At 41.5% G+C, this 25,490-nt stretch overlaps 1 protein-coding gene across 3 annotated transcripts; it reads left to right on the forward strand.

The window, feature by feature from the left end:
• The first annotated feature begins 4,466 nt into the window (after positions 1 to 4,466).
• On the forward strand, positions 4,467 to 14,472 carry ccnl1a (cyclin L1a). 3 transcript variants are annotated; one of them, XM_020095068.2, is made up of 10 exons: positions 4,467 to 5,061; positions 5,318 to 5,392; positions 6,126 to 6,235; positions 8,098 to 8,218; positions 8,394 to 8,458; positions 11,544 to 11,643; positions 11,750 to 11,854; positions 12,043 to 12,296; positions 12,441 to 12,539; positions 12,628 to 14,472. In XM_020095068.2, the coding sequence occupies exons 1-10, from the start codon at positions 4,621 to 4,623 to the stop codon at positions 13,094 to 13,096; spliced, it is 1,839 nt and encodes a 612-aa protein (XP_019950627.1). In that variant the 5' UTR covers positions 4,467 to 4,620; the 3' UTR covers positions 13,097 to 14,472. The 3 variants fall into 3 exon arrangements, 2 of the variants coding, with proteins under 2 accessions (XP_019950627.1, XP_069390241.1); XR_002203058.2 differs by lacking the exons at positions 12,043 to 12,296; positions 12,441 to 12,539; positions 12,628 to 14,472 and adding an exon at positions 8,913 to 8,926 and having other exon boundaries at positions 4,493 to 5,061; positions 11,750 to 11,850; XM_069534140.1 differs by lacking the exons at positions 11,544 to 11,643; positions 11,750 to 11,854; positions 12,043 to 12,296; positions 12,441 to 12,539; positions 12,628 to 14,472 and adding an exon at positions 8,913 to 11,442 and having other exon boundaries at positions 4,493 to 5,061.
• The last annotated feature ends 11,018 nt before the right edge of the window (positions 14,473 to 25,490 follow it).

Here is a 25,490-nt window from a genome sequence, read left to right on the forward strand (position 1 = left end):
TCTCAGATGCTGTGTGATCGTTATTTCATTGAGATTTTGAGTGAATCTTCAACTTCAGTTTTAAACTTAAAGACAGAGTGAATCACTTTATAAAAATAAACCGTACATATTCCCTCAATGTGATTTACAGTATGCCGTAATGTTAACATTTATTTTGCAGCTGACATTTTGTTGCCTTCCTGTGTTTGAGTGTGTGCTGGTGTGTGACCTTGTGTCTGTTTATTCATTGCACGACACTTTGCCCTGTTTGTGTGTGTGTGTGTGTGTGTGTGTGCGTGCCTGTGCGTGTGCGTGTGTGTGTGTCACCTGTGAGTGATTGTTTCTGGCCTAAAAACATCCCTGCTTGCTTTTTGTAATCATGTAATGCCAGTGAAGGACATCGATTGTGTGGTCAGCATCACAATGTAGAGTGTTTGCCCGTATGTGTCCAAGGGGAAGACATCACTTGTAAGGATGTCCACTATAGTAACCCAGTCTTGGGGTGGTAATTGTTAATGGTAATGCATGTTTGTTATTTCATCACACCAATTATTATTTAACAAGAACACTTGACAGTAGGGCTGAGGAATAAAACAATATTAATAACTATCACAATGTAATTTCAATCAATAGCAATATGACAAAAGTCTAATATATCATATATTTTTTATACATCGTGTAAGCACAGTGAGGTATAACATAATTGATCTTTCCTGTTTGTCAAGTGTTCTCTGCTCATAAATCTGAGCTTAAAACAACGACCTTCCCTCAGGAGCAAAAATCTGACTTCAAACTTAAAAGATACTTGGAGGCACTGTGAGTTTCTTTTTTGCTCATCAGTATGCCACTCCACAAGGGGGCAATACCCCGTTTGTGAAGGGTGACGTCCCACAATCAATACCAACGAGACATGGCTGTGTAGCATCTGTGTGTTTGGATGGAAGATGATATGATAAGCAAAAAGTAAGATTCACACAATTAAATATAACATAAGAATGGTCTCTAAATTTTGCATGATTACTAACAACAAAGAAACTTTGTTCTGTATTTTGCAACTAGACCAGCAAGCAAAGAAATTACTAAAGAAATTTGCATAAACAACACATTTTATCATTCATTCACCACCATCGAGAATCAGCAGCGGGCAGAACATCCCATGGTCTTCATCGTTTTTGTGGTTTTTAAACTTTCCATTATTCTGAGCACTTCTCGTCAACGTTGGCTTTAAAGTTTGACTTGGAATACAGCAAAAAAAAAGTGCCAACCCACACTCGCAGCAAGTGGAGGCACAGGTGGAAATAATAACATGCAGGATGGCTGCATTTCATTTAGGTGATGCAGCTCCAGGCCTCTGGTCTTGTGCCGGCTCACTGATGTGGCTTTACTGGGACACCCAGTGGGATTATTCACACCTCCCTGCTTTTCAAATGTCTGTGGAAAAAATAGGTCGGTTCCAGACGCATGCATCTGCCTTTTTTTTTTTTTTACAACTGCTCACATTGTCCCTGCTCCAGATGCTCTTCTGACCTTCGACCTTTGCTTTTTATCCCTGTTACACTTCCTTTCCACCGTGACCTGCACATCTGCCGTGTATACAAAGAGATAACTTCTTTCTCTGCCACCCAGAGGCGTTAACTCACTGTCCCTGCTCCTGCTCTATCCCGTGACACACACTCTTCCCCATCTCTGACACACCCTCTCCCTACTCCGACCACTCTCTCTCGCTCTTTCACTCTGTCTCTCTCTTGCTGTATCCCTATCACATACACAGGCACATAAATCTGTCTCTGTGTCAATATTCGTTTAATCTCTTTGGCCTTCTTCTGGTGTTCAACCCCTCTGACCCTGTTGCTAAAATGCAATTCCCTCTCGGTCGCTCCTCCTCAGCTATCTGTGCCTTCACTTTATTTTTGATGCAGTCATCACTCGCTTTTCTACACCCCTCTGCTCTTTTTACTGGGATTTTTTTCTTTTGCTAGTGCCCTCACTTTGTAGCCCTTGATCTGGTGTCCTTCCTGTGTGTATGTGTGTATGTGTGTGAGAGTGAGAGTGTGTGAGAGAAAGAGCCTTGGGATGTCTGCATGAGAGAGATCTGCCGTGAACAGATACAACTCCTTGAAACACTTCATACAACTTGAAATGTGCATAACAGGCACAAAGTCCCAATACACTGGAATGATGGGGGATGTTTTGATCACTCCTAAACATTCAGATTTACTCATGCTTGACAAATGTCCCCCGCACACAAACATTCATATTTGCTCACATCCATGCCATGCACACACACATTTGGAGCGTGATCTCCTTACAGTAATTATCATAGCAGGGCAGGCATGCACACGTGTCCCTGGGGAATCTGTGCAAGTTGCTCGTAAACACGCACACACTCCAGGGAGTGGCGTGTGTGTATAACTAAGCCCTTGTTCGTCACTGGGCGTCCCCAAACGCCTCTCTCCTGCGTCGTTATGGTCGTTCCGGAATTCTTCCGTGCTGTGGGCCCTCCCACACCCTATAATTACTATCACCCAGGCAACTGGAGAAAGAATGCTCAGCATTCTTGTCGTAGTGGTAACTGCGTAAGTGCAGGGGGCCAGAGGTGCTGGTGGTAGGTGTTGGCTAATGACAGGGACAATGAGACCTCAGTCTGCCACCTCATGTGGTGTATTAATGCCCCTCACAGCCTCATAGAGCCTCAAACAGCTTATGAAAATAGACCTCCGTGCTATGTTTGCATGATTACACCTATTGCTTATAATATCTTCAGACGCACACATGCAAATACATATAACCTCAGGAAACAACCAACCATGACTGGATTAAACTGTGAGTGGGATCCGGGACAATAATTTGCTCTTGGTCTCCTACTGACGCCCCCATTTCCTCCCTCCATGAGTTCCCTGACTTTGTTAGGGTACGTGCCAGACTAGTCGCCAGGCATTATGCACATGTAGAAGTATCCGTACTCAGAAGATGTTTCAGAAGATGTATTTTCTGTGGGGGAGAGGAGCTCCCTTTACTGCAGAATTTGGAACTTTGATCTTGAACTTTGATTTTTTAACATACACCAAAATCTAAAAAATACTATAGAGAAACGGAAAACTGAAAAAAGCATCAAATGTCTCCTTTAAAACTGGATTCTTTGGGGGTCCTCTAGGGGCTCAAGCTTGGGTATAGCCACAGATATTTAACTTTGGTGGTGCAAGTTCCTCATCAGCTTTGCACTTAATTAAATCAGCAAATACCAAATTACTTGACCAGAAGGTCAGCGGTTTGATCCTCCAGTCCACATGTGAAAGTCTCCTTCTGTGAAATACTGAGCAAAACAGTTGAGCCGGCAGTTTGTGAATGGTGTGTGATAGAAAAAGAGCAGCATATGGAAGCACTATGTGTGAATAACTCAGTGGATTGAAGTGTTTAGTGCGTTGAGTAGTAATGAGACTGGAAAAGGGTTATACATACAGTGGCCTAGAGAGCTCAACTCACTGCAAATTAAGAAAACACATGCAAATAGAAAAAACTACTTCATCAATTTGACACATAACACATACACTGCAAAGAGTCTCAATAGATGCAAATGGAGAAACACGCTGCATATAGCGACTACAGATCTTTTTTTTTGGGGTCCCCTGGAAACATTTCCCTTTTTTGCAACGCGTTTCTGTGTTGTGACATTTTGCAGTGCATGTGTCATCAAATTAGTGACGTTGTTTTCTTAATTTGCACACGTTTTTTCTGTTTGCGTGTGTTGAGCTCTTTCGGCCACCATATATATCAGTGTATAAATACATTTATACAGCACAAAAAACTACCAAGACAGCAAATCATCGGAATGTGAAGATATAGATAACAGGAACATTCACAGACACACACTGCAGCAGTATAACACTGTTGGCAGTAAAACTGTAATCACACGTTGCAGTTAACTGTTCTGCATCATCAGGTCTTTGTACAAGGTCAATGATGAAAACCCACAGCCTCAGTGAGGGTTCCACATTTTCAGAAGCGCCCATATGCTGGGTGTCTGGTTCCCTCTGACGGCCATCTTTAGTTATTGCAAGGCTTCAGGCTGTAAAATCCTGGCGCCGACAGTGACTGAACAAAATGTTCTTTGTTCCAACTGTTCTCATGGAGCTGCACCTTCTTCAGCACAGTCTTAAATTAACTTTGTCATTTGTATTCAACCATTTTGACCTGCTCTTCCTTCTTTGATTGGTGTACATTGAATTGATTACACAACATTAATAAGTAGATATTTGTGGTTTGCAAATTCAACTTTCAAACACCGGTTCCTTAATTAAAATCTGCTGAGTTTTAATAAGTGTCATTTTCTCTTCTTCACTTTTTTTTAAATTGGCGGATGGATATGTTCCACACGTAACGGTGAGATGCCCGGACTTTCCCGTAAAATACGTCACAGAAAGCATTGGCGGTGAGTCGCTTCCGCCTGCTACTTTAGAAGAAGTAGGAAATGTAACAGAATTCACAGACACTGTTGGAATGGATTCTCCTTTGATATGCCTTTGATCTGCTGTCTTTACCGTAAATGTTTTCCCCATTGCGGGACTAATAAATGACTTCTTATTGAGGTGCTAAATAGTCTGTAGCTAGCCCGTGTTTAAGGGTCATATCATATTTAATAAAATGGAAGGTGCAAACGCGAGGCTACGCGGAGGAAGCATGTTTAGAAACAAAGAGAAGTGTAGCGCACTACTGTGGAACTATTCTACTACCGCGGATGTGCACAGAGCTTTAGGGCACGGTGGGGGTGACGTCAGACTTTGTGCTCCACCGTCCTTCCGTCGAGGCAACAGGCTGAGCGCTGCTGTGTTTTCTCGGGCGAAGATGGCTGCGGGTCCCCTCTCAGTATCTTCCAACGCGTCCACTAACAACGATGGCATCCTCATCGGTGACAAAGTTTACTCCGAGGTTTACCTCACCATCGACAACTCGCTCATTCCGGAGGAGAGACTCTCCCCGACACCGTCGATGCTCGACGGCCTTGACTTGAACACCGAGACCGACCTTCGCATCCTCGGTTGTGAGCTGATCCAGTCGGCGGGCATTCTTCTCCGGCTGCCCCAGGTAAAAACCCGTAAATAGTGAAAGTGTAAAATAAAGAACACGCTGGTTTGTGTTTTATCCACGACATGTAGATATGAGTAGTTTGCTTTTAGTCCTCCGCCCGCCTCGGCCTGGTTGTTAGCTTGTTGTAGCCTTAGCTTCTGGACGTTGGCGTGGTGGAATTAAAATGGCGGCCGGCCATTGTGCAAGGTTGAGCTAGCTCTCACGAGCCAAATGATAAACAGGGCAATATCGATCTACCTTATTTCCTCCTCAGGTGGCGATGGCGACCGCACAGGTGCTGTTCCATCGGTTTTTCTACTCCAAGTCCTTCGTGAAGCACAGTTTCGAGGTGAGTGCTCCCGAGTCAGCGGGTTATTGTCAGGCCGTTGCTTGTTCTTATGTTAGCATAGCATAACGTTGTGGTTGCGTTTGTGGCGGCCATGTTGTCGATACGTCGCCCCAGAGCTCAATTTCTAATTTCAATCCCAAAACATATTTGTTACCGGAGGGAAAGTCTGGAAGACTTTAGCTGGAGAATGCAGGCAAACAGTTGTTTGAACAACTTTCGGTAAAGCAGGGAACACAATGGATATGGAATACGAAAGAAAAGGCGGCAATTAAAAGCAATTCGTGTTCAATAGCTGTTAATCTGCTCATAACTAACGATATTGGTTATGTTCCGGCTCTAAATAGTGGTTTGCTAACTATTGGTAATATCTTATGTAGGTAACGTTTCTAATAACAAACTAAAAGCTATAGTGTTATTTTCTTTGGCTCAGCCTTTTCTGAGATAAGCAAACGTCAACAAAATTGCTTAATAGTTATTGGTTTTATAGTGTTCAGGCTTAAAACCACCTCTAGGATCAAGTCAGCATTGTTACAAAATGTTCCTGTTCCCACATTTACAGTTTTCTCCACCATGTTGTAGTCCCATGGCATATGACTGCCTAACGCTTACTGCTGTAATTGTTTTCATGTTGTACACATTGTCACATCACATACTGCATCCCATGATTCCTTGGTCACGTGTCTCACTTCCTGGAACTCTTTCTTCCAACTCTTTGCTGTGACTGTCTCCACAGATTGTTGCCATGGCTTGTATCAACCTGGCCTCCAAAATTGAGGAAGCGCCACGACGAATACGCGATGTCGTCAATGTTTTTCACCACCTGAGGCAGATCCGATGCAAAAAGTAAGTACATATGTTGAGACCACTCGCCTCATAATGGAAATACTTTTTGCATTGCATTTAATTAAAAATTTTATCCAATGTGAAATTGTGATCTGTTTTTTTTTGTTGTGAAGGTGCTCTTCTGTTTATCTATGTAACCTAAACCATTTTAAAACTTTTCAGTTTCCGCCTCACTCGTAGTTTGAAAAGTGTAATTGTCTACATAGGACACCAGAGTTTGACAATACACTGAAAATTATATCTCGACCATCTCACTGTATAAACTGCAGTGTTTTGTAAGACAAGGCACAGCTGCTTTAATTTCATGTGCCTTTATCTTCATAGAAATTTGTTCATGGCACTAGTAGCGACCTTGGCATTAACTTGGATTCTTTTCTCCCTTGCAACCAACTAACAGCGACCAGCTACATTTACCAAAGCCTGGGTGATGTGGAATGGTACGTAAGATGAAGCAGTCGGCATGACAACCATGATGCGAGGGGGTCTATCTCCTCCCACCCCATCCCTCCTGTGGGAGACGCCCGTGGTCTGAACCACCGCGGGCCACTGGGATCGGGGATGACAGGTTGGCCGAAAATCCTTGGCCCGGGGCGCATTGAGGACTCCTGTGGTTCAATCTTAAGCTTTGGGTATCAGTCCGTCAATCTGCGGACCATTGGGTAACGTAGTTCTCTTCTCTGACTGCTCCTCCTCCTCACCATGCATTTTGTTTGTGCTTTAAGAGCAAAACCCCATTCACCAACTGCTATCCATGGCTTTTATAGAAATATCACCTTGTTTGTTGAGGCAGAATATATTATTAACACTGAGTCTGTCAGGGTTCTGTATTTTTTTAGGATCAGTGCATGCACTGTAGCTGTGTAGTTTGGCATTATGTGAAGTTAGTTTGGATCAGCATTAAAGTATACCAGAGTTAGTGGTGCACCTGTAGGAAGGATATCTTTTAGACTTGGTTTTGGATTGTAACATGTCAGGTTTATTAATGAATTTTACTTTAATGCTGAGTTTTTTCCCCATGCATGACGTTTGTAGCATGACCGCGTTGACATTTAAATTTCTGTGTTACTTAAGACCTGCAAATTCTAGAATCAGATCATAAATTTGCGTTGTTCCTTCAGAAGTTAGGTGCTCAACTCAGCTAAATTCGATTAGAGGGATGCAGAATAATTGACTTGATGACATTTTTTTTCTTAGGTCCATTTTATTCTCGTAATTTATCCAAAATTTCACATACTGTAGGATACTGATGGTGCATTAGGAGGTTAACAAACACCTATTGAAAGCATGAGGTACTAGTCATCCACTCAGAGGGTTTTTTGAATGATTGATATAAAAATATTTTATCTCTATCAGTAGTTTCAGTATTGTAAATTATGGGCTGTGTGTAACCGGCAGATGTTTGGTGGTAGGACAATATTGTGTTTGCAGAACAGGTCAAACATATTTTCTGACTTTTAACATTTGGTGCACTGATAGCAGAATAAGTAGTCAGTGGTGTTGGGGACTTAACTGTAGGTTGGAGTAAGGCAATAGGTCATGGTATTTTGTTGTTGATTTCTGAGTTTACAGTTCAGGTCTACAGAGATGTATTAGGTTGATATTTCTATTAAAGCTGTGACATGGAGTGGTTGAGGTTGAGGCCTGTCTAAAGAATCCCATAAGCTTTCACTGGAACCACAGGAGTTCACAAACCCCAGCAAACTGTCAGGCATGCAAACAGTCAGAGCTGTTGCTTGAAGTTGGTTGAAACGGAAAAAAGAAGAGAAATTAAAAAACAGAAGGGCACTTTCTTTTTTTTTTTTTTTTAACATTTATTTCAAAGGGGGAACCATTATTTTATTTTGATTCCTTTCATAAACTAGGACTCCAAGTTCATTGATACTTGATCAGAACTACATAAATACCAAAAACCAAGTCATCAAAGCGGAGCGGAGGATCCTGAAGGAGCTGGGCTTCTGTGTGCATGTCAAGCATCCACACAAGGTGAGTTTAAAGCACACTCAAGCATTTCACATGTGTAGTGAAGTTGTTTTAGGTTGGAGTTTGTTGCTCCATGCAAACGCACCCACACAGAAAGCAGTTTCTAGCATCTTCTAACAATGTCACTCCTGCAGCATGTTTCAGTTTGTTGTACATCATATACTTTTTACCTTTCCAGATTATCGTCATGTATCTTCAAGTCCTGGAATGTGAAAAGAACCAGACACTGGTCCAGACGGCCTGGTAAGTTCCTCTCTACTTCTCCACTGTCCATCCCCCACAGCAGCAACCCGTGTCATGTCTGCAAGAAGTACCCCCAGACCTGGGCTAAAGATGAAATTGAATGAGTTTCAATGGTTGAATTACTTGAAGAGCACTCGTTTTATCTTGGGACAAAACCATATGTGGAAACAACACCCGTCAGATAAGTGATCTTCAAGGGCCCTGCATGTTTTTAATTACAAACTTGAAAACCATTCGACATCCATTTTGCCCAGGTCTGATTGTGACATCCCCTCACTTCATTTAAACCCTTCCGCCTCTTTTTCTCTGATGGAGCAATTTGATTTATTGCAAACCTGTTTCGTGTCTCACTCTCGTCTGCCCTTACATGGCTTTGCTGTAAAAGTCTGTTTGATTTTCGAGGCCCAGGGAACTTGGTTTAACTTTGTCCTTTCTCTCTACTCTTTGATTAAAGGGTAGTCCATGCTGGTAAGTCACATAAAGAACCTCTGAACTCTGCCTCCTCCAACCACATGACCTCAGGAAGCTCCCCCTATTGGCTGGTTGTCCCTCTCCAGACAGCCAATCCCAATGCCAAGATTCACTGAAGGGGGCGGGCGGGCCTTTCCCAACAGCCAACATCATCTTGTTTTCTCTTGGGTGTCCAGAAGGATTTGTATTTTTTGGTCTTGTTACAGAGGTTTCAACTGTAATGCCTATTTTTGCCAAGTAGCTATTCTGACTTTTTTCTAGTTTACTTGCATCTAACAATGAAGTAAACGTAGCCAGAACAGAATAACTTTTTTGACCAGCGTACCCGTATTACTGTGTCCTACCCCCAACTGACGTGGTGTTCAGACATGTGTCTGTCTTTCAGGCTGATCCAGTCCTCAGGATTTGCCTCCAAGGACCTGTCTCGCCCACGCAGCAGTCAGAATCCAACGGCCACATATTATCTGTCGTAGCACTAGCTCAGAATGACCTACTAAAGCGCAGATCTGGCTGTTAATTGAAGGCAGGTTAGACTGGCAGTAATCCCTCGGAGGCAGTTTTTTTTAACTTGTGAGATACGTCTAGTGGAGCTGTACGTGTGATTTGAATGGGTGGTAATCACCACACATAGTTTAGGGATTTCGGGATTAACCGTTTTTACAATAACCGCGTTTTCATAACTTTGAGAATAGCAAAATAACGTTATCTAACCGGTGTCGTGCCTCTCGCAAGTCTCGTGTGTGCGGTGCGATTGTTTGTGTACATGAGCCACTGAAACGTTAGTAACAGCCTTATTTCCACCAACGCTGGCCAAAAAAACTCTTATTGAGAAGAGAAGTCCTTGTTTCTCTCGGTTTTCTGATCAGCAGCTGACACGCACCCTCTCTCACTCTATCCTATTAACCATTATACATGTAGCGGAGAATTTAATTCACCTATACTGAGAGTAATAGTATAATAAGGAAACGAAGAATGTGTGCTTGAACCAGGACAGTTTATTTTTCACAACTAGTCAACACCTTACTCCCAAAACGGTAAAATTTATGTCGCTCGTCCTTCACAATAAGAGTCCTATACAGATAAACTGCTTATGATGACTGGAAACACAAATTCAATGATCAACCTTCCACAATAGGACAACAACAAAAAACACCTGATATATTTGATAATGATAAATATTTTAGTTCATTGTCTATATTATTAGCTATATATTGCTTGTGGTGTCTTTTTCTTTCTATAGTAGCGATAAATGTGAAAAACGTGATATTTCCTGACAATAGTCATGGCACCAAAATGTCATATCGTGACATCCCTTACAGTGTATGCAAATAGAAGTGTCACCTGCAGAAAGGACGTTGTGCTGCTTTGTGAAAAGTTGTAGTTCATTGCTTTGCCTAGCTTTTCTTTTTGAAAATCTGAGTGGGAACAGTGTTGAGGTAGTTTATCTGAGGTTTTGGTCATGTTTCTGTTGTCACACATATTTCTGTCTTTTTGACTTCTATGTTTCTGAAAGACATAGACGCTCACATCACTCTGTACCTGCCTGATTCACATCCCGGCCATTGTATCTTCTCTAATGCTCTCCCGACGGCCAATGTCATGTATCCATTGTCCTAGAGCACCTACTGTCGCACAACCTGTTTCGTTTCACAGATTTCAGTGGAGAAGAATCACCTTCCATCCTAATGTCTGTAGATCAGTTTACAAGCAACATAGTGGAATGGGTTGAGGAAAAATAGAATCAGTGGTCTTATGGAGGTTGGTTTCAGCTCATGGCTGTAAGGTATAATGGGAAGTTGTTTCATAATTTGCAGGTGGCTTTCAGTCAATATAAAGGTCACAAGTTTTGTTTGGATCACTTCAAGTGCGATGTCGTCAGAGTAGCAGATCACCGTTGAATCATGATCACATAACCATGCCACTGAAAACTGTCTTCCTTGCCACCATACACATCGTACCTCCCTATTCTTCCAGATCTAACAATGACAATGTAGCGACTGCATTATAGATGGATGTTCATCTCTATGCCTGCATGTCCCCCCACCTCACTAGGTACATGTCATTGTCCTGTTCATCATTAGCCCTAATGTAGTTCCTCTGGGGTCATGTTGTGTGGTACAAAGGTCTTCAAGGGTCTTCAGTAGAATATTTCCCATCTCTGTCTTCATTCTTTTCCTGTGACATACAGCACTATCTCACACGACTGCCCCAGGGAGAAATGGACAAAGTTAAACTTTATGGATCAAGTGCATATTTCACTTGTAACCATATAATGTGTAGATGGTATCGTTATAGCCATCTCGGCTAAAATGTAACTTGAAAAGCTTTTGCTGTAGCTAAAGGTCAGATCCCCAATTTCTTAAGACTAACAATTCAAGTGACAGTTGAGGTTCTCTCTTGTTCAGAATTCACCAACCATACAGCTCAGTTGGTAACATTTTTGTAGACGTAAGAATTGATTACATTTTAATCAGGAATTAATAAATAGCAATGATTATTTGAAAATAGAAAAATAATTGGATTGATTGTTGACCTGCAGCAGTAACTTGAGGATGTTGGTATGTGTGAGTCTTTGTGTAGAGAAGATGCTATGTATTTGTTTTCTCTTCTGTAGGAACTACATGAACGACAGTCTGAGGACAAACGTATTTGTGAGGTTCCAAGCTGAGACTATTGCCTGTGCCTGCATATTCCTTGCTGCCCGTGCTCTGCAGGTAAGAGGAAGCTTCCAGAAACACTGATTATCGCATCTAAACCTCTATGGCTATGCAATGAAGTGCCATGTAATAATACATACTGTTGTCCACATTTTTTCCCCAGATACCTCTGCCATCCAAACCTCATTGGTACCTACTGTTCGGTGCCAGTGAAGATGAGATTAAAGACATCTGCATCACCACCCTGAAACTGTACACCAGGAAGAAGGTACCCTTTTCTTTCTTTTGTTTACATTGGTCACTAAACTTAAAACTCCAGTGTTAAAGACTCCTGTTCTGTGTGCTACCAGAGAAACTGCCTCTCACAACAAATACAAACAGCTGGGTGATGCTTCTCACTCACAGTAGCTAGTACTCTGTTCTCTATGTAAACAGGCAATGTTTGTTTTTCCCCAGCCTAACTATGACCACCTGGAGAAGGAAGTGGAGAGAAGGAAGATGTTTTTAGCGGAAGCTAAGCTGAAGGCCAAAGGCCTGAATCCTGATGGAACCCCTGCACTGTCCACACTGGGCGGCTTCTCCCCTGCGTCCAAACCCTGCTCTCCAAGTGTGGTCAAAGTAGAAGAAAAGTCCCCCAATCCCCAGACTCTCAAACCAGTAAAGAAGGAGCCAGACAACCGGGCCCAGGTCAACAAGAGTCCACACAATGGGTAAAAAAATATTGCATTATGAGAATATTTCAGCAATAGTCAATCATTATTGTTTAGTAGAAAAAAGAAAGTTTAAAAATATTTGTTCCAGAGAACTGCTGGCAAAATATTGTGTATTGTCTAATTTCCATACTTCTCTTCCAGGTTAAGGAAAGAGGTCAAGATCGGGAGGAACAGCAGGAGCGGAAGTCGTTCTTGTTCAAGAACACGTTCCCGGTCTAGATCCAGATCCCCTCGCAGACAGTAAATTCACTTAAAATATGTAACGGTAATTTACTGATCTATGATAGTGTGAATCTTGGCTTAATCCCTTATCTTTCTGTTTCCACAGTTACAACAGCAGACGCAGTTGCTCAGGGACCTACAGCTCTCGCTCACGTTCTCGCTCCCACAGCCGGAGCCCTTCGCCTCGGCGGCACCCGCCCTCACCCCTTCTCCCCCACCTCAAGTCTAAGACCAGTCACCACAGCAATAGTGACTCCAAGCCTAGCGGGCGCCATAGCAACAGTGGAGGATCCGGCCACAAGAGGAAGCGCTCGCGTTCTCGGTCAAGGTCCCGCACGCCTGTCAAGGTGGACAGGGAACGGGACAGAGAGAGGGAACGGGAGAGAGACAGAGAACGCAGCTCGTTTGACCTCTCTTCAAAAAAACACAAACATGAACGAGGAGGTCACAGAGGAGACCGGAGGGAGAGGGAGAGGTCTCGTTCCTATGACCGGGAAAGAGAGAGGGAGCGTAGCCACAAGAGCAAACACCACAGCAGTAGTGGACACTCAGGACATGGTCGTCATCGGCGCTGAGAGACACACACACACTCACACACTCCCGTCAGACTAGCTCTGGGGCTGATAGTCACTGAAGTGTTTTCAGTTTCCTCAAAACAAAATTAGATCCTGCAAGTTCTCTGTATACTGATGAATCAAGTTAACTGTCGGTAAATAATCAGTGTGACTGATCCTTTAATGAAGACTATTACTGAAAGTCCTTCAAAGGTTACACTACAGCTAATATGAAAGTAAACCAAATATCTGCAGCATCAGATGCAGACACATCAGGGGGCTTGGTCAAGAACCAATTAGAAACAGTCAAAGCCAAACAGCACAGTGCTGTCTAATGGAGAACACGCCAGGTCTGATTTCATTTTGTGTGTAACATCAGTCAAACTCCAACACTGTTGTTTCTGGGTTCCTCACTTGTATCCTGAATCATTGAAAGTATTTAATTTGTATGGATGTAGATTTTTCAAAGCTGGACTTCTGTTGGCTTCAGTCAAATAACACATACCTGTAGAAACATTTATTTTGTCCTAATGGGAAACTTAAAGCTTGATATTGGAAGCTGCTCTGGAAGCACTGACTCCTACACACAGCTTCTGTATGCACACACGCCTTGGTGATGGGACATTTATCACTTTGACTACGGCTGACACAGCAGCCGCCTGTAGCTGATGCTTGGCTGAGGTTGTGTTGGTGTAGAGTGAAGGTGTGCATCAGAGGAACCTGCTGCTGCAGTAACTACCAGCATGTGCTGTTTGTAGGTGTTAAGAGTCTAGAGCCTTTTTTCAGTTTTTTTCCACGTGGTTGGATGTGATCAGTGATCGGTGAGTAGAGGTGTCGACACAGTGCGACATCAGTCGAGGACCTGCAGGTTATTATTTTTATTTTCCCATGATGCCCTCCTCCACACATACACACCTCGCATCCCTCTAGCCTACCCTTATGTCTTTGCTTTTACATGTAAAGTTACAGACTCTGGGGAGAGGGAAACTTATTTACAGTGTAAAGATGGATTGATAGTCTGCTGGCAAAATGTGAACGCTTTGATTTATAAAAGCAAAACTTGGCAGTGGAAGGGTTGAATGAATAAATGTAAAATAAAAGTGATCATTCAGGAAAGATCAATATGTTTGCACAAAGGGACTGGCAGGAGAGTTTTAGTTTACTTTTGCTTTTTGTTTTCCTTTTGGACAGGTGCATGTTGCTAAAGCTGTTGTACAGTTTCAAAAAAAAGAAGCAAACTGGGTCTAAACTTCAATTTAATTGTCTTTTTTTTTTACAGCAGGGGAGGCAGAGTTGATTTCAAAAAATTTTAGGGTTGTCAATTTGTTACACTGGTTTTTAGTCTGCACGTGTTCATGTCCAATTTTTATTCAATAATAAATGAGTTATGCCACTGAGCTTTTTCCATCTTTATTATTGTTAGAATTAAGAGCATCTATACAGTGTAAGTTTGACCTACAAGGAATACACTTCCAGATCGTGTAGTGAAGCATCTACCTTCACTGAACAGCTCACATGAATAGATATTAGTAATATTCTGTTGTGAAATGTGTGTCATACACTATCACTGAATACTGCATCGAGAACAAATATTGACTTAATATAATTTATTGTAGCTAGAGGGCGCTGTCTGCCTTAGTACTAGATGGGACTGCTTTCAATACTTACCTCACTGAGTTTTGTCATGTACAAAAACAGGTTTTAATAGTGCACAGACAGTATAGAGGGGAATTACTATATTAGAGTAAAAACTATTTTAAAATACAAAAGGCACAATTTATAAATAGATTCAACTGATGCTATAAACAAAGACATTTAGTTCACCCAAAATAACCAACTAATATCTAACTAGAATGGCCTCAGTAGAGCAGCTACTGCCTATTTTTAGTATTGAGAAGTTAATAAATGCCAAATAGATTGGAGATGATCCTCCAGTGGACAATCCCGTGGTGTTGTCCATCAAGCAAATTTTTTTTTTTTTTAATTAGATGCATTGTTGAATCAAATTTATCTAGCTATTGTCAAAATACAATTGTACAAAGGCCACTGTTCTTAACCAAGTTGAAATGATTTTGTGGACTCAACAGCTCCAGACCTCTGCATCGGTGTTGTCCTCGTCGCCTCTCTGCCGTTCCCCACGTCACTGCTCAATCTCCATCTCAGAGTTTCCACAGCCTTTAATTCCTAAACACTTCCTGATGTCACTGTCAGAAAGCAAAGCGATCACATCTGCCAAAAAGACCATTGACATGAAACACATGCACACTCACTTCCCCCCCCGTCAGGGCTGTTTGATTTACAGATTGTGCAACAGGAGGGTTAGTGCACAGTCTTCCAAAATATTGTGTAACACACAATCTCATATGAAGCAGATTTTAGCACCTTCGCACACAGGTCACACACTCCGGTGTATCCACAGTGTGACCCGGCTGTTCTGACAGACCTGTAAATCTCTCTGGAGTGAAAGGTCAAATTCTCCACTGAGACAAACACATGTACTGAGTGTGAAATCCCACCTGACAACCCCAGTAAGGTGAGAACGTGAACATCACCCCCCCCGTCCCACCACAAACACAGAGTTTAAAGTGATATACTGCAGTGTTTTGAATATCCACCTCTCAGATGTGAAGGCCTCTTAGACTTCAGTATCAGATCACAGTGAAGTGAAGATGTTAAAATAGTCGCCGCAGTGTCTCTGTCTCTCGTAGTAAAGAAAGCTCCAGGGGAACAACAGATTTAAGGTCCGTTCCCGCAGTTTGAACCTAAATCTAACCCCTGATCTCACTGTGCGCAGCTGTAACACATGGTATTTAACTACGTCTAATATTTTGGATTTGAGACCCAACTCTCAAAGGATAAGCGCTATAGATAATGGATGCATGGAGTTATTGTATTCAGCAAAGCCGAATTATTGTCTCTAAATGTTCAAAAAATGGCTCTGTTTAAAGTTCACCCAAAAATGAAAATTCACTAATTATCTACTCACCACTATGCCGATGGAGGGGTCTGTGAAGTGTCTGAGTCCACAAAACACTTTTGGAGTTTTAGGGGTAAACAGACAAAAACATAAGCAGGCCTCCAAACTGCTCCTGTGGTGTCATCCAAGTGTCCATAAGTCCCCACATTCAAACTTGACTCGAAATTGTGTTATTTACACATTTCTAGCCTAAATGTTCTTTTTTTGGGTGAACTGTCCCTTTAAGCTTCATCTAGTGGCTGGACGTTTTGTATCTTCTGTTGGTAAAAACACTGAGGTTTTGGACCATAAGTGCATCAAGCACCACTTACAGTAATACAAGCCCTGCTCTTTGCCACAGGGTCTTCACACAGAGTCATTTGATTGAGGTGGTCGAGCTCCCTGCACGACATGCCTGTTTCTTGACGCTTTAAATGGCATCATCACGGCACTTTGGGGACATCAAGTAATCAACTTTTCCAGCCTCGGTGTGAAGCTGGTTTCTGGATGAGAAACACCTCGACAGAATGACGGCAGGAGGAAGATTCCATCAGAAGGTTTCAAAGTCTGAGACAAATGTTCTGGTGTCCCCGGTGGGCATATGGAAACATATTTGTTTCTTCTGCCACAGTGTGTGAGTTTACTTGCGTGTGTCTGGGTCTGTTTAGTGTTAGCTCTGAGTCTTTACACTAATGTTCCACTTCTGATTTACATTGGAATGTAATGTTATGATCTCCAGGAGATTAGTGGAAGACACCGGGCATTTCTCTGTGTAAGCGCTCCGCTGAGAGCGACCGATCGCTGTGAGGAAGACTTGGTGAGTCAGCCTCAATAAGTGAATTCAATTGGAAAAATTAGCTAAAGCTGGAATTGCCAGAAACAATTCCCCACTTTGTTCAAATGAATTAGTGTTACTCTTATGGGGATCCAGTAAATTATTATTCAGTATATTTAATCATCGTATTTGTAATATTTTTTAACTCCAAGAGAGCAAAATGAAATCCAGTTGTTAAAAAGACAGAGACTCATTGATTTCACTGTTTAAGATTTATTGTACAATTCTGTCTGCAAAAAGTGGCAGAGTCAGACATGCAAAAGGTGCAACAGGCAAATATACAATCGATAAGAATACCAGTTAAATCCTCAATTAAAAAAAAACATTCATCAGTTTACTATTAATTCATAGTAATATAAAAAATCAGGGGGAAGAAGAAAGGGAAGACAAGGTTTAAGTATTTGTCCCTCACATGATTGAAGTGTAAAAAATAAATATCGAGCATACATCAAAAATAAAACATTATTCAGCAACTCTAAAGTAAAAAAAAAGAAAATCCTACCCTATTATTATTGTCAACATAAGTTAGATATTAATGCTAAACTAGAAAATCTCTCCTGCCGAGACATTTTGAATGGGTGCCTTGTGCTCGTCGCCGATGCTCGCGTACAGAGAGACATTTCCTTTAAGACGAAGGACAGAGACCCTGAGAGTTGACCAATTTCAGAGAGAGAGAGAGAGAGAGAGAGAGAGACTGTAATAGTTCGAGAGGAAGGAGAGAGACCCTGGGAGAGAGAGTGAGACAGTGAGAGAGAAAGACATGTATAAAAGCTGCATTTTGATCACATGATCCAGAGTGGTGACTGAGAGACTTGACCAATTTCAGAGACAGAGAGAAACCATGTTATAAGGTCTAATCACCATCCATGGGATTTTATTTTAAAAATTCAGCCTCCTTCAGGCTTGCTGGGAACATCCTGTAACTATTTGTGGATTTTATTTCGAAAATCCAGACTCCTTCAAGCATCCTGACAACATCCCGCAACTATCTGGGGTTTTTATTTTGAAAGTCCAGACTTTTTTGGGCTTCTTAGGAACATCCCTTGACCATCTGGGGATTTTATTTTGAAAATCTAGCATCTTTTAGGCTTCCTCGGAATATTCTGTGACTATTTGGACATTTTATTTTGAAGGTCCAGCGTTTTTTAGACTTCCTAGGGACATCCTGTAACTATTTGGGGGGTTTATTTTGAAAATCCAGTGTCTTTTAGGCTTCCTCGGAATATTCTGTAACTATTTGGGCGTTTTATTTTGAAGGTACAGCATCTTTTAGACTTCCTGGGAATATTTTGTAACTATTTGGGGTTTTTATTTTGAAAATCCAGCATCTCACAGGCGTCCTGGGAACATTCTGTTACTATTTGGGGTTTTTATTTTGAAAGTCCAGCTTTTTTTAGGCGTCTTAGAAGCATTCCTTAACAATCTGGGGATTTTATTTTGAAATTCTAGCTTTTTTTACTCTTCCTAGGAACATCCTGTAACTATTTGGGAGTTTTATTTTGAAAATCTACTATTTTTCCAGCTCCCTGGGAACATCCTGTAACCATCTGGGGGTTTTATTTTGAAAAACCAGGCTCTGTACAGCTTTCCTGGTAGCATTCTATCACTATGGGGGGGCTTATTTCAAAATAAAGGCCCATTACAGCTTTCCTGGTAACATTCTATTACAATGGGGGGGGGGCTTATTTTCAAAATAAAGGCTCTGTACAGACTTCCTGGTAATATCCAGTTACTATGGGGGGGGATGGGGGGGGCTTATTTATACGCTTAAACATAGGCTCTGTTCATGTTTCCTTGTAATATGGGGGGTGGGGGGGCTTATTTTCAAAATAAAGGCTTTGTACAGACTTCCTGATAACATTCTATTACAATGGGGGAGGGTTGTTTATTTTTATATTCAAAATAAAGGCTCATTACATGTTTGCTGGTAACATTCTATTATAATGGGGGGGGGCTTATTTTCAAAATAAAGGCCCATTACATGTTCCTGGTAATATCCAGTTACTATGGGGGGGTGGGGGGGCTTATTTTTACTTTTATTTAAATGTTAAAAAATTTTGCAAAAACCACCACCCTCACCCGGATTCGAACCCAGACTTACGTCACATGATCCGAGTGCCTTAACCACTGGGCCAAAGCGGATGGTGGCAAAAACTTTGAATCTAGTAAATTTATAGAGGAGACTTGACCTCTGACAGTCTATGGGGTTGCTATGGTTACTCACTGATTAGATGAGGAACACCTGCTGCGCGCACACTTTGGAGCCAAAAACTGGTTTCAGACCAACCCTCAAACAAAAGCTTCTAACTCAAAATCTATAAGTCGTATCTGAGAAATGAACACATTGTGAGAATCACAAGACTTTGGCCGACGTCCACATATGTTTTTTTTTGGTTAGAGTTAAGAAATGAGACCGTAAGAGCGATTTAGAAATTTAGTTTTTTCCCTCCAAAATCTTCTCTTCAACTTTACATTGAATTCAATGGGTAACAGCGAGCTCTGTGCTCTAGCGCCACTCTTCAAACAAAAGCTTGTAACTCAAAAACTATAAGTCCTATCTGTGAAATGAACACACCGTGAGAATCCCAAGACTTCCCCGAACATACAGATCTCTTTTTTATTGCTGAGAGTTAAGAAATGAGACCGTAAGAGCGAGTTAGAATTTTTTTTCTGTATTTCTCCTTTCTGACTTTTTTTCCCAAAATTAACATGGGAGTCAATGGAGAGGTGAGACCGGAAAACTTTTCTCGGTAAATTGACTCAGCCTAAACTACTGGACCGAGAGATGTCAGAGTGGCATGTGTGCGTAGGAAACAAACTCTACTTTCACCAGATGTAAAAATCATGTCTGTCGGACTCCGTTTGTGGCTAGGAGAAGTGTTTAAAGACAAAAAATGTGGCTGAAAATCCGATCGTCTACACTCTCGTTTTGGGGGGCGAGAGACCTTGACTCCCATTCATTTGAAAATGACGCGTTTTCGCGATTTTTGAGCGAAATATCGGACGAAATCCTTAGAAAAGTCATAGCACAGGATTCGACGTATTTCCGCATGTTTTTTTATAGGTCTCGAGTATGTGCGATGAAATCTCTGGGAGGAGTAGGCGGACGAAAATTTACGGAAGAAGAATAAGAATAAAAATAAGTTGGAATGTTCGAGGAATAATAATATAAGTGCCAATGCATTGCATGGGGCTTCGCCCCATGCAATGCATTGCCAGCTGGGGGCGGAGCCCCCAGCTGGCAAGGCACCCATAAAAATGCTTTGAATACATTCATAAACTTTAATACATAAGTTAATCACATTCAAATACAGAATATAGTATGTTCCCATCATCATCTGCTCTTTATACTGTATATGTACTGCACTGTAAATATAATATACTGTCATTGTGCTTTAAAGACTTGACAGCAACAGCTCACTGTTCTCCAGTCTGAGATGAATGACCTACAGATAGATAGATAGATAGATAGATAGATAACTGTAACAGTGACTATAGATCAAACAGTTGCTGTGCACACATTGTAAAACGTGGAAATAAGAATTATTTGCTCCACCTAAACGATTGTTGTTCCATGTTTACGTCCGTTAAAGTTTTTGCTTCCCCCCCTGCAGGCCGACTTCATGTGGCTTAAATGTGACAGTTCCACATGTACGAGCTGCTGATGTGATCAGAGTCCACACTGTGACCACACTGCCCGCTGTTTGTTGACAGGACACGTACAAAAGAGACTTCTCCTCATTCATCCTCATTACATGTTGGAAGGTGTTGGAGTGTTTCTCAAAACCGAAAAAAACAGAATCTTGAACTCCACACCACGAGCATCAGCACATTGTTGCAACAGTAATTATAACAACAGTATATATATACATTTGAAATGTAAAATGTGTTTTTGTTGGAATACCAATATCCAGATTATGTTGTAAAGAGTTTATTTCACACTATGTTTTGTGTGAAATATTACTTTACTTTACTTTATCCCCAGAAAGAACAATGATCCCTCTAAACCCTGGAGTTCATTGATTTGATGGAAACATGAATGTACTCAGATACTAACTTTGTTCCCTGTGATGATGCAAAACGCAGAAATATATACGTTAGAGTGTGTGGAACTGGACCTCACAAGTCCAACAGAACCCCACAAATGAGCCATAAACCAGCGTGGAGGCAAAAGTTTTGAATTCTGTTGAGTTGATGTGATATTTCTTCGAGGGAACTGCTCTAAATCTTTTGCAGAGGTAACTACACAGCTGCCTACAAATGCATTTCATTAAGAGGAAAGTACCCTCAGTCAATAGATTTTTTGGCTTGAGATGTTTGGCCCCACAGGCCTGGAAACATGGCAGCATGACAGCAGACACTGTTCCCATTGTTACTGTGAGACAACTTTGACATTCATATGATCAGACATTCACTTCCAACACCAACAAAATCCACAATGTGCAGCTAAGAGGGTAAAGTCAGCTTCATGGTACTTTTACAGTAGAGTTTGTGCCAGAGACGTTGAAGGGAGGCAGAAGATATAATGTTGCTGCAGATGATGTGTGTGTGTGTGTAGGATATTGTGTAGTTATAGTATACAACTATACCAATGTGTGAATAACACTGTCTGACAGAGACTAATCGTCCCAATGATCTAAACCCAACTCACGATTTAAAGCAAAACCATGTAACTTTTACTGAGCAATAGCGCCCTCTGCAGCCACAGGTGGTGATTGATTCTGTTGGGCTCCGTGTGGTGGAGTGGTTTTCATGTAGAGAAAAAAAACATCTGTTGGGCGTAGTCACTGAACTGAAACACAACCGAGTGGTAGATATTACCCATGATCCTCGGGTTCGAGCTGCCGCTGTAACAAATACACCAAACTCTTCAAGTTTATTTAATAAATGGAGATAAATGCTGGTTTTTAATGACCTCTCTATCTTTTTATCTGATCTACAGCTCAGCATTGGTCGGATCCCGACTCTCAGTCAGTCAGATCGTACTCACTCACCAAAGTTACATTGAGCAAGAACAGGCGTTCGGGTTGAGGAGTAGGAATTGAAGCAGAACCATTCTCCCTATTCCAGTCAACATGTCATCAAAACAAATCAAAGCTGTTAGAGATTTGACTGAAAAACACAAATATCTACTTCCTGGTGGTGCTAAAAGTAACGTCGTCATAGTCAGAAAGATTCATCCTCTGGGAACAAGAAATATAAGGACAGAATTGAATCCGTCCAGTGTTTGAGATGTTTGAATCAGATTTTGGTTCATTTTGTTAAAGCATTTATTGCAGTCATGCAGGAAATCCCCCCCGATTCTGGGGTTCAGTTGTGTATGTAGGTCAGTCATCCAAAAAAGGAAGGAGGGACTCGGAGAGGCTTGATGTAAATAATATTACATTGTAAGCAGATGCAGCTCAGTTCTGAAGTGAAGTGGGGGTGGGGGGGGCACAGCTTAACTTATCAACAGTGGTAACTTGACACAGTGGGAAAGGCCGTGTAATGACTGTATGTACAAAGGGTTTCAGCCAGAGACAATGTGCTTTTCTGTCACGAGTTAAGGTCCAGACAAACTTAGGCAGTGTCCAAACGCATTCACCTGTGGGCAGACACACCTCCGATGTGGATCCAGATAAAGATCAAAATCAGACAGTGTGCGTCATAATTGATTTGCCATGGGCGACCATGAGCGTTGAGTTTAACTGGGTCAAGAAACGTTTGTCGTCTGCATTGTGGATAGTGAATAACATAAGGGACTTGTAGCTTTACACCAAGGGGTTGCAAAAGGCCGATTTGTTAAAAGTTGGACAGATGAGGGAACTCTCAGTTTAAGGAGTCAGATGCTCCACATCCATGTCCACATCCAGAAACATTAGCTTTTCAGATCTAACCTCTGGAAAAGGTCTGTTGACAGACAAATTGACAGATCACCTTCAGTTTCTATGGAAACAAAACCCTCCAGTGGATCATCTTAAATCAATACGACTGAACTGGCCCAGTCCCTAATGCCACACGGAAACCACTCATTTACTTCAATGTTTTCTTAGAAATCTGTGGTCGAATCTCCACTATTGAGCAACAATCGAGCTGAGATTGCTCCACGTAACACAGAGAAAATTGCTGCAGACGTTTCTCATTTTGGAAAGACAACAAAAGGCTGGTCCATATAGGACAGATTGCAAAATAACAGAAATCTGATGACTGCACAGACTCGTGAGGGGCTGGTTTCACAAGAGGAATAGGTCAAAATGTTTTTTTAACGTGTGTTGGAAACATTTCTGAACACTCAGTAATTTAACTTGAGCTGCTGGCTACTGATAAAAAATACAGTCCAAGTAAAGAAAAAACATGACAGAAATGATTATCTTAAAAACACTGGATTTATGCATCACATATTATACATGAAAGAAATACGATGTGAATTAAACTAATGTGTACATTTGCAAAGTTTTGTATGAGAAAATTGTGTCATCCAAGTGTCTGTGTTGAGCTTTAAATGTGTAAAAGTAGCCGTTTCTGGTTGGATTTGAATATCGGGGCTTACGGACACTTGGATGACACCACAGGAGCGGTATGGAGGCATTTTGGTTTCATTTCTGTTGTTTATTTACATTTGAAGAAGTGGTCGCTATTTATTATCGCTATTCATATTGTTTTGGATTCAGCTGCAACACTGTTTACCCCTGAAACTCCAAAAGTGTTTTGTGTACCCACCACACCATCAGCATAGTGGTGAGTGAAAGGTGAACTGTCCCTTTAAAAGGCCTCCTTTAAAGTCCACTTTCTTCTGATTGGCCAAACATGCAGAGGCCAGGTGGATTGCAAGAGACACACCTTCTCCAGACATGTGGACATCCTGAGAACAAACTGTAAAACTAACAATTCAAATTCCAACAATTGATTTGAATTGACAACGTCCGAATCGGATCACTAATATCCGCAGCAACAAGAGTGTCTGTGTGGTAAACACTGGGCCCGTTCTCTGCTTATTGTGCAACACAGCAGTGGATTTACACATGTTACGTGCCAGGCTTGTGTTTGTGTTCTTTTCCTGCCTGCTCGTATCCCAACCCCTCCCCCGTGTGTCTGTCTCCAGGGGCTCGCAAGCCTGATTGAAGTCCACCTGTAAACTGTGGTAGTTACTGCTGATTGGCTCCCCAGACTCCCAGTTGGCCAATCAACATCCGGGGCCCTCAATATAAGGAGCACACCTGTTGTTATTGTGGGTTTGTGAGGGTTCTCTTTACTTTTTGTTTAGAAACACGAGGTTACTTCTCTTGCACTGTTTTTGATTAAGCTCTATTTTTAGATCTTTTGTTTGTATTTTGGTTTCTTGTGGTGGAATCGGTTAGGGTTTGTTTGTTATGTTAATTTTAGTTTATTTGACACTCAATCACGTTGCCCCTCCCTCCCCCAGTGGACGTGACAGCACTCCTGTTGATAGTTAAACGTGGGAGATGCATTTAAACGCTGACTGAATTGGAAAACATCTGTAATGTTACTTATGTTGTAGGGAAACAAAGTGTTTATGGAAAGCCACCAAACTAGAGGCTGCATTTAAATAGCTTTAATTCATTTTGAATAAAATGGAGGGATGATGTTAACTACTTATTTCACCAACCTCTTTTCACAGAAAAATCTAAAAAAAAAAAAATCTAAAGTTCTTGTTAAGAGTAAATCTCCTTCTGCTTCATAAGTGCCTGTCTTCTATAAAACTATTACACAATAACCTTCTTAAACATGATATCAGAGTGAGTATTCCCCCTTCAACAAACCATCCAATGGTGTTTCCTGCTGGACTCTGGACTGTCCCTTGACGTTCTTCCGTCATACTTGTTTTTAAAAAATTTAACTCAATTTGCTCGACTGTTATAGCCATGAATCATTAATCTCTCCCTTTACACTGGTTCTGTCCTGAGCCTGGTTGAACATGCTATAGTTCAGCCTTGTCTTAGAAAAATCTACATCCCATCCTGCCAATGAATAATCAGCCTAAATCCAAGACGCCTCTTGTGTCTGGAACAAGTTGTCGCCAAGCAGCTTATATCTGTTTTGGAAACACACAGCCTTTATAACCTCGTTCACTCAGGTTTTTCATTGACTGCATTCAAAAGTTGTCCTTCTGTCATTAACACCGATATGATGATTATGAAGGGAAACGTTCATGACTGGTGTAACTTGACCTCAGCAGAGTTTTTTGTCTTGTGTCAGTGACAGTTTTTCTCTTTACAGGACAGATCAGCCATAGCCAATTAACAGCTTCACTGTAGATAAACAGTAACATCTGATCTCCGCTTTGAGGCTCTGTTTCTGTGTGTTATTTTTAAAGCCACAGCACTACTCTGCATATGAATGAATGAAGCTGGACAAATACCTGACACAGCCCATATGAAGAATGATGAAGTTGTTAATGTGTGACATTATTAAAGGTGACATTATTAAAGCCCCCCTTTTCATGCTGATTATATTCTCTTGTATCGCTGTTTAAAACCTGATTAGAGGACCACCATGTCCATGAATGTTTGGATGCTATTGGATGACACACAACTGCCTTCAGTTAAAGGCAAATCAGACAGTGACAGTATTTAAGTTCACAAAACAAGCAAACATACAGAGTCAATAAGTGTTAGGGTTCAGAA

Source organism: Paralichthys olivaceus, chromosome 11 (assembly GCF_024713975.1).
Source record: "Paralichthys olivaceus isolate ysfri-2021 chromosome 11, ASM2471397v2, whole genome shotgun sequence".
NCBI lineage: Eukaryota > Metazoa > Chordata > Actinopteri > Pleuronectiformes > Paralichthyidae > Paralichthys > Paralichthys olivaceus.

Excerpts from the sequence above, each read along its gene's own strand:
- ccnl1a (XM_020095068.2), top strand. The coding sequence starts at position 4,621 with ATGGAAGGTGCAAACGCGAGGCTACGCGGAGGAAGCATGTTTAGAAAC. Across the intron at positions 5,062-5,317 it reads TTCTTCTCCGGCTGCCCCAG|GTGGCGATGGCGACCGCACA; the intron begins GTAAAAACCCGT and ends TTTCCTCCTCAG. Across the intron at positions 8,459-11,543 it reads ACACTGGTCCAGACGGCCTG|GAACTACATGAACGACAGTC; the intron begins GTAAGTTCCTCT and ends TCTCTTCTGTAG.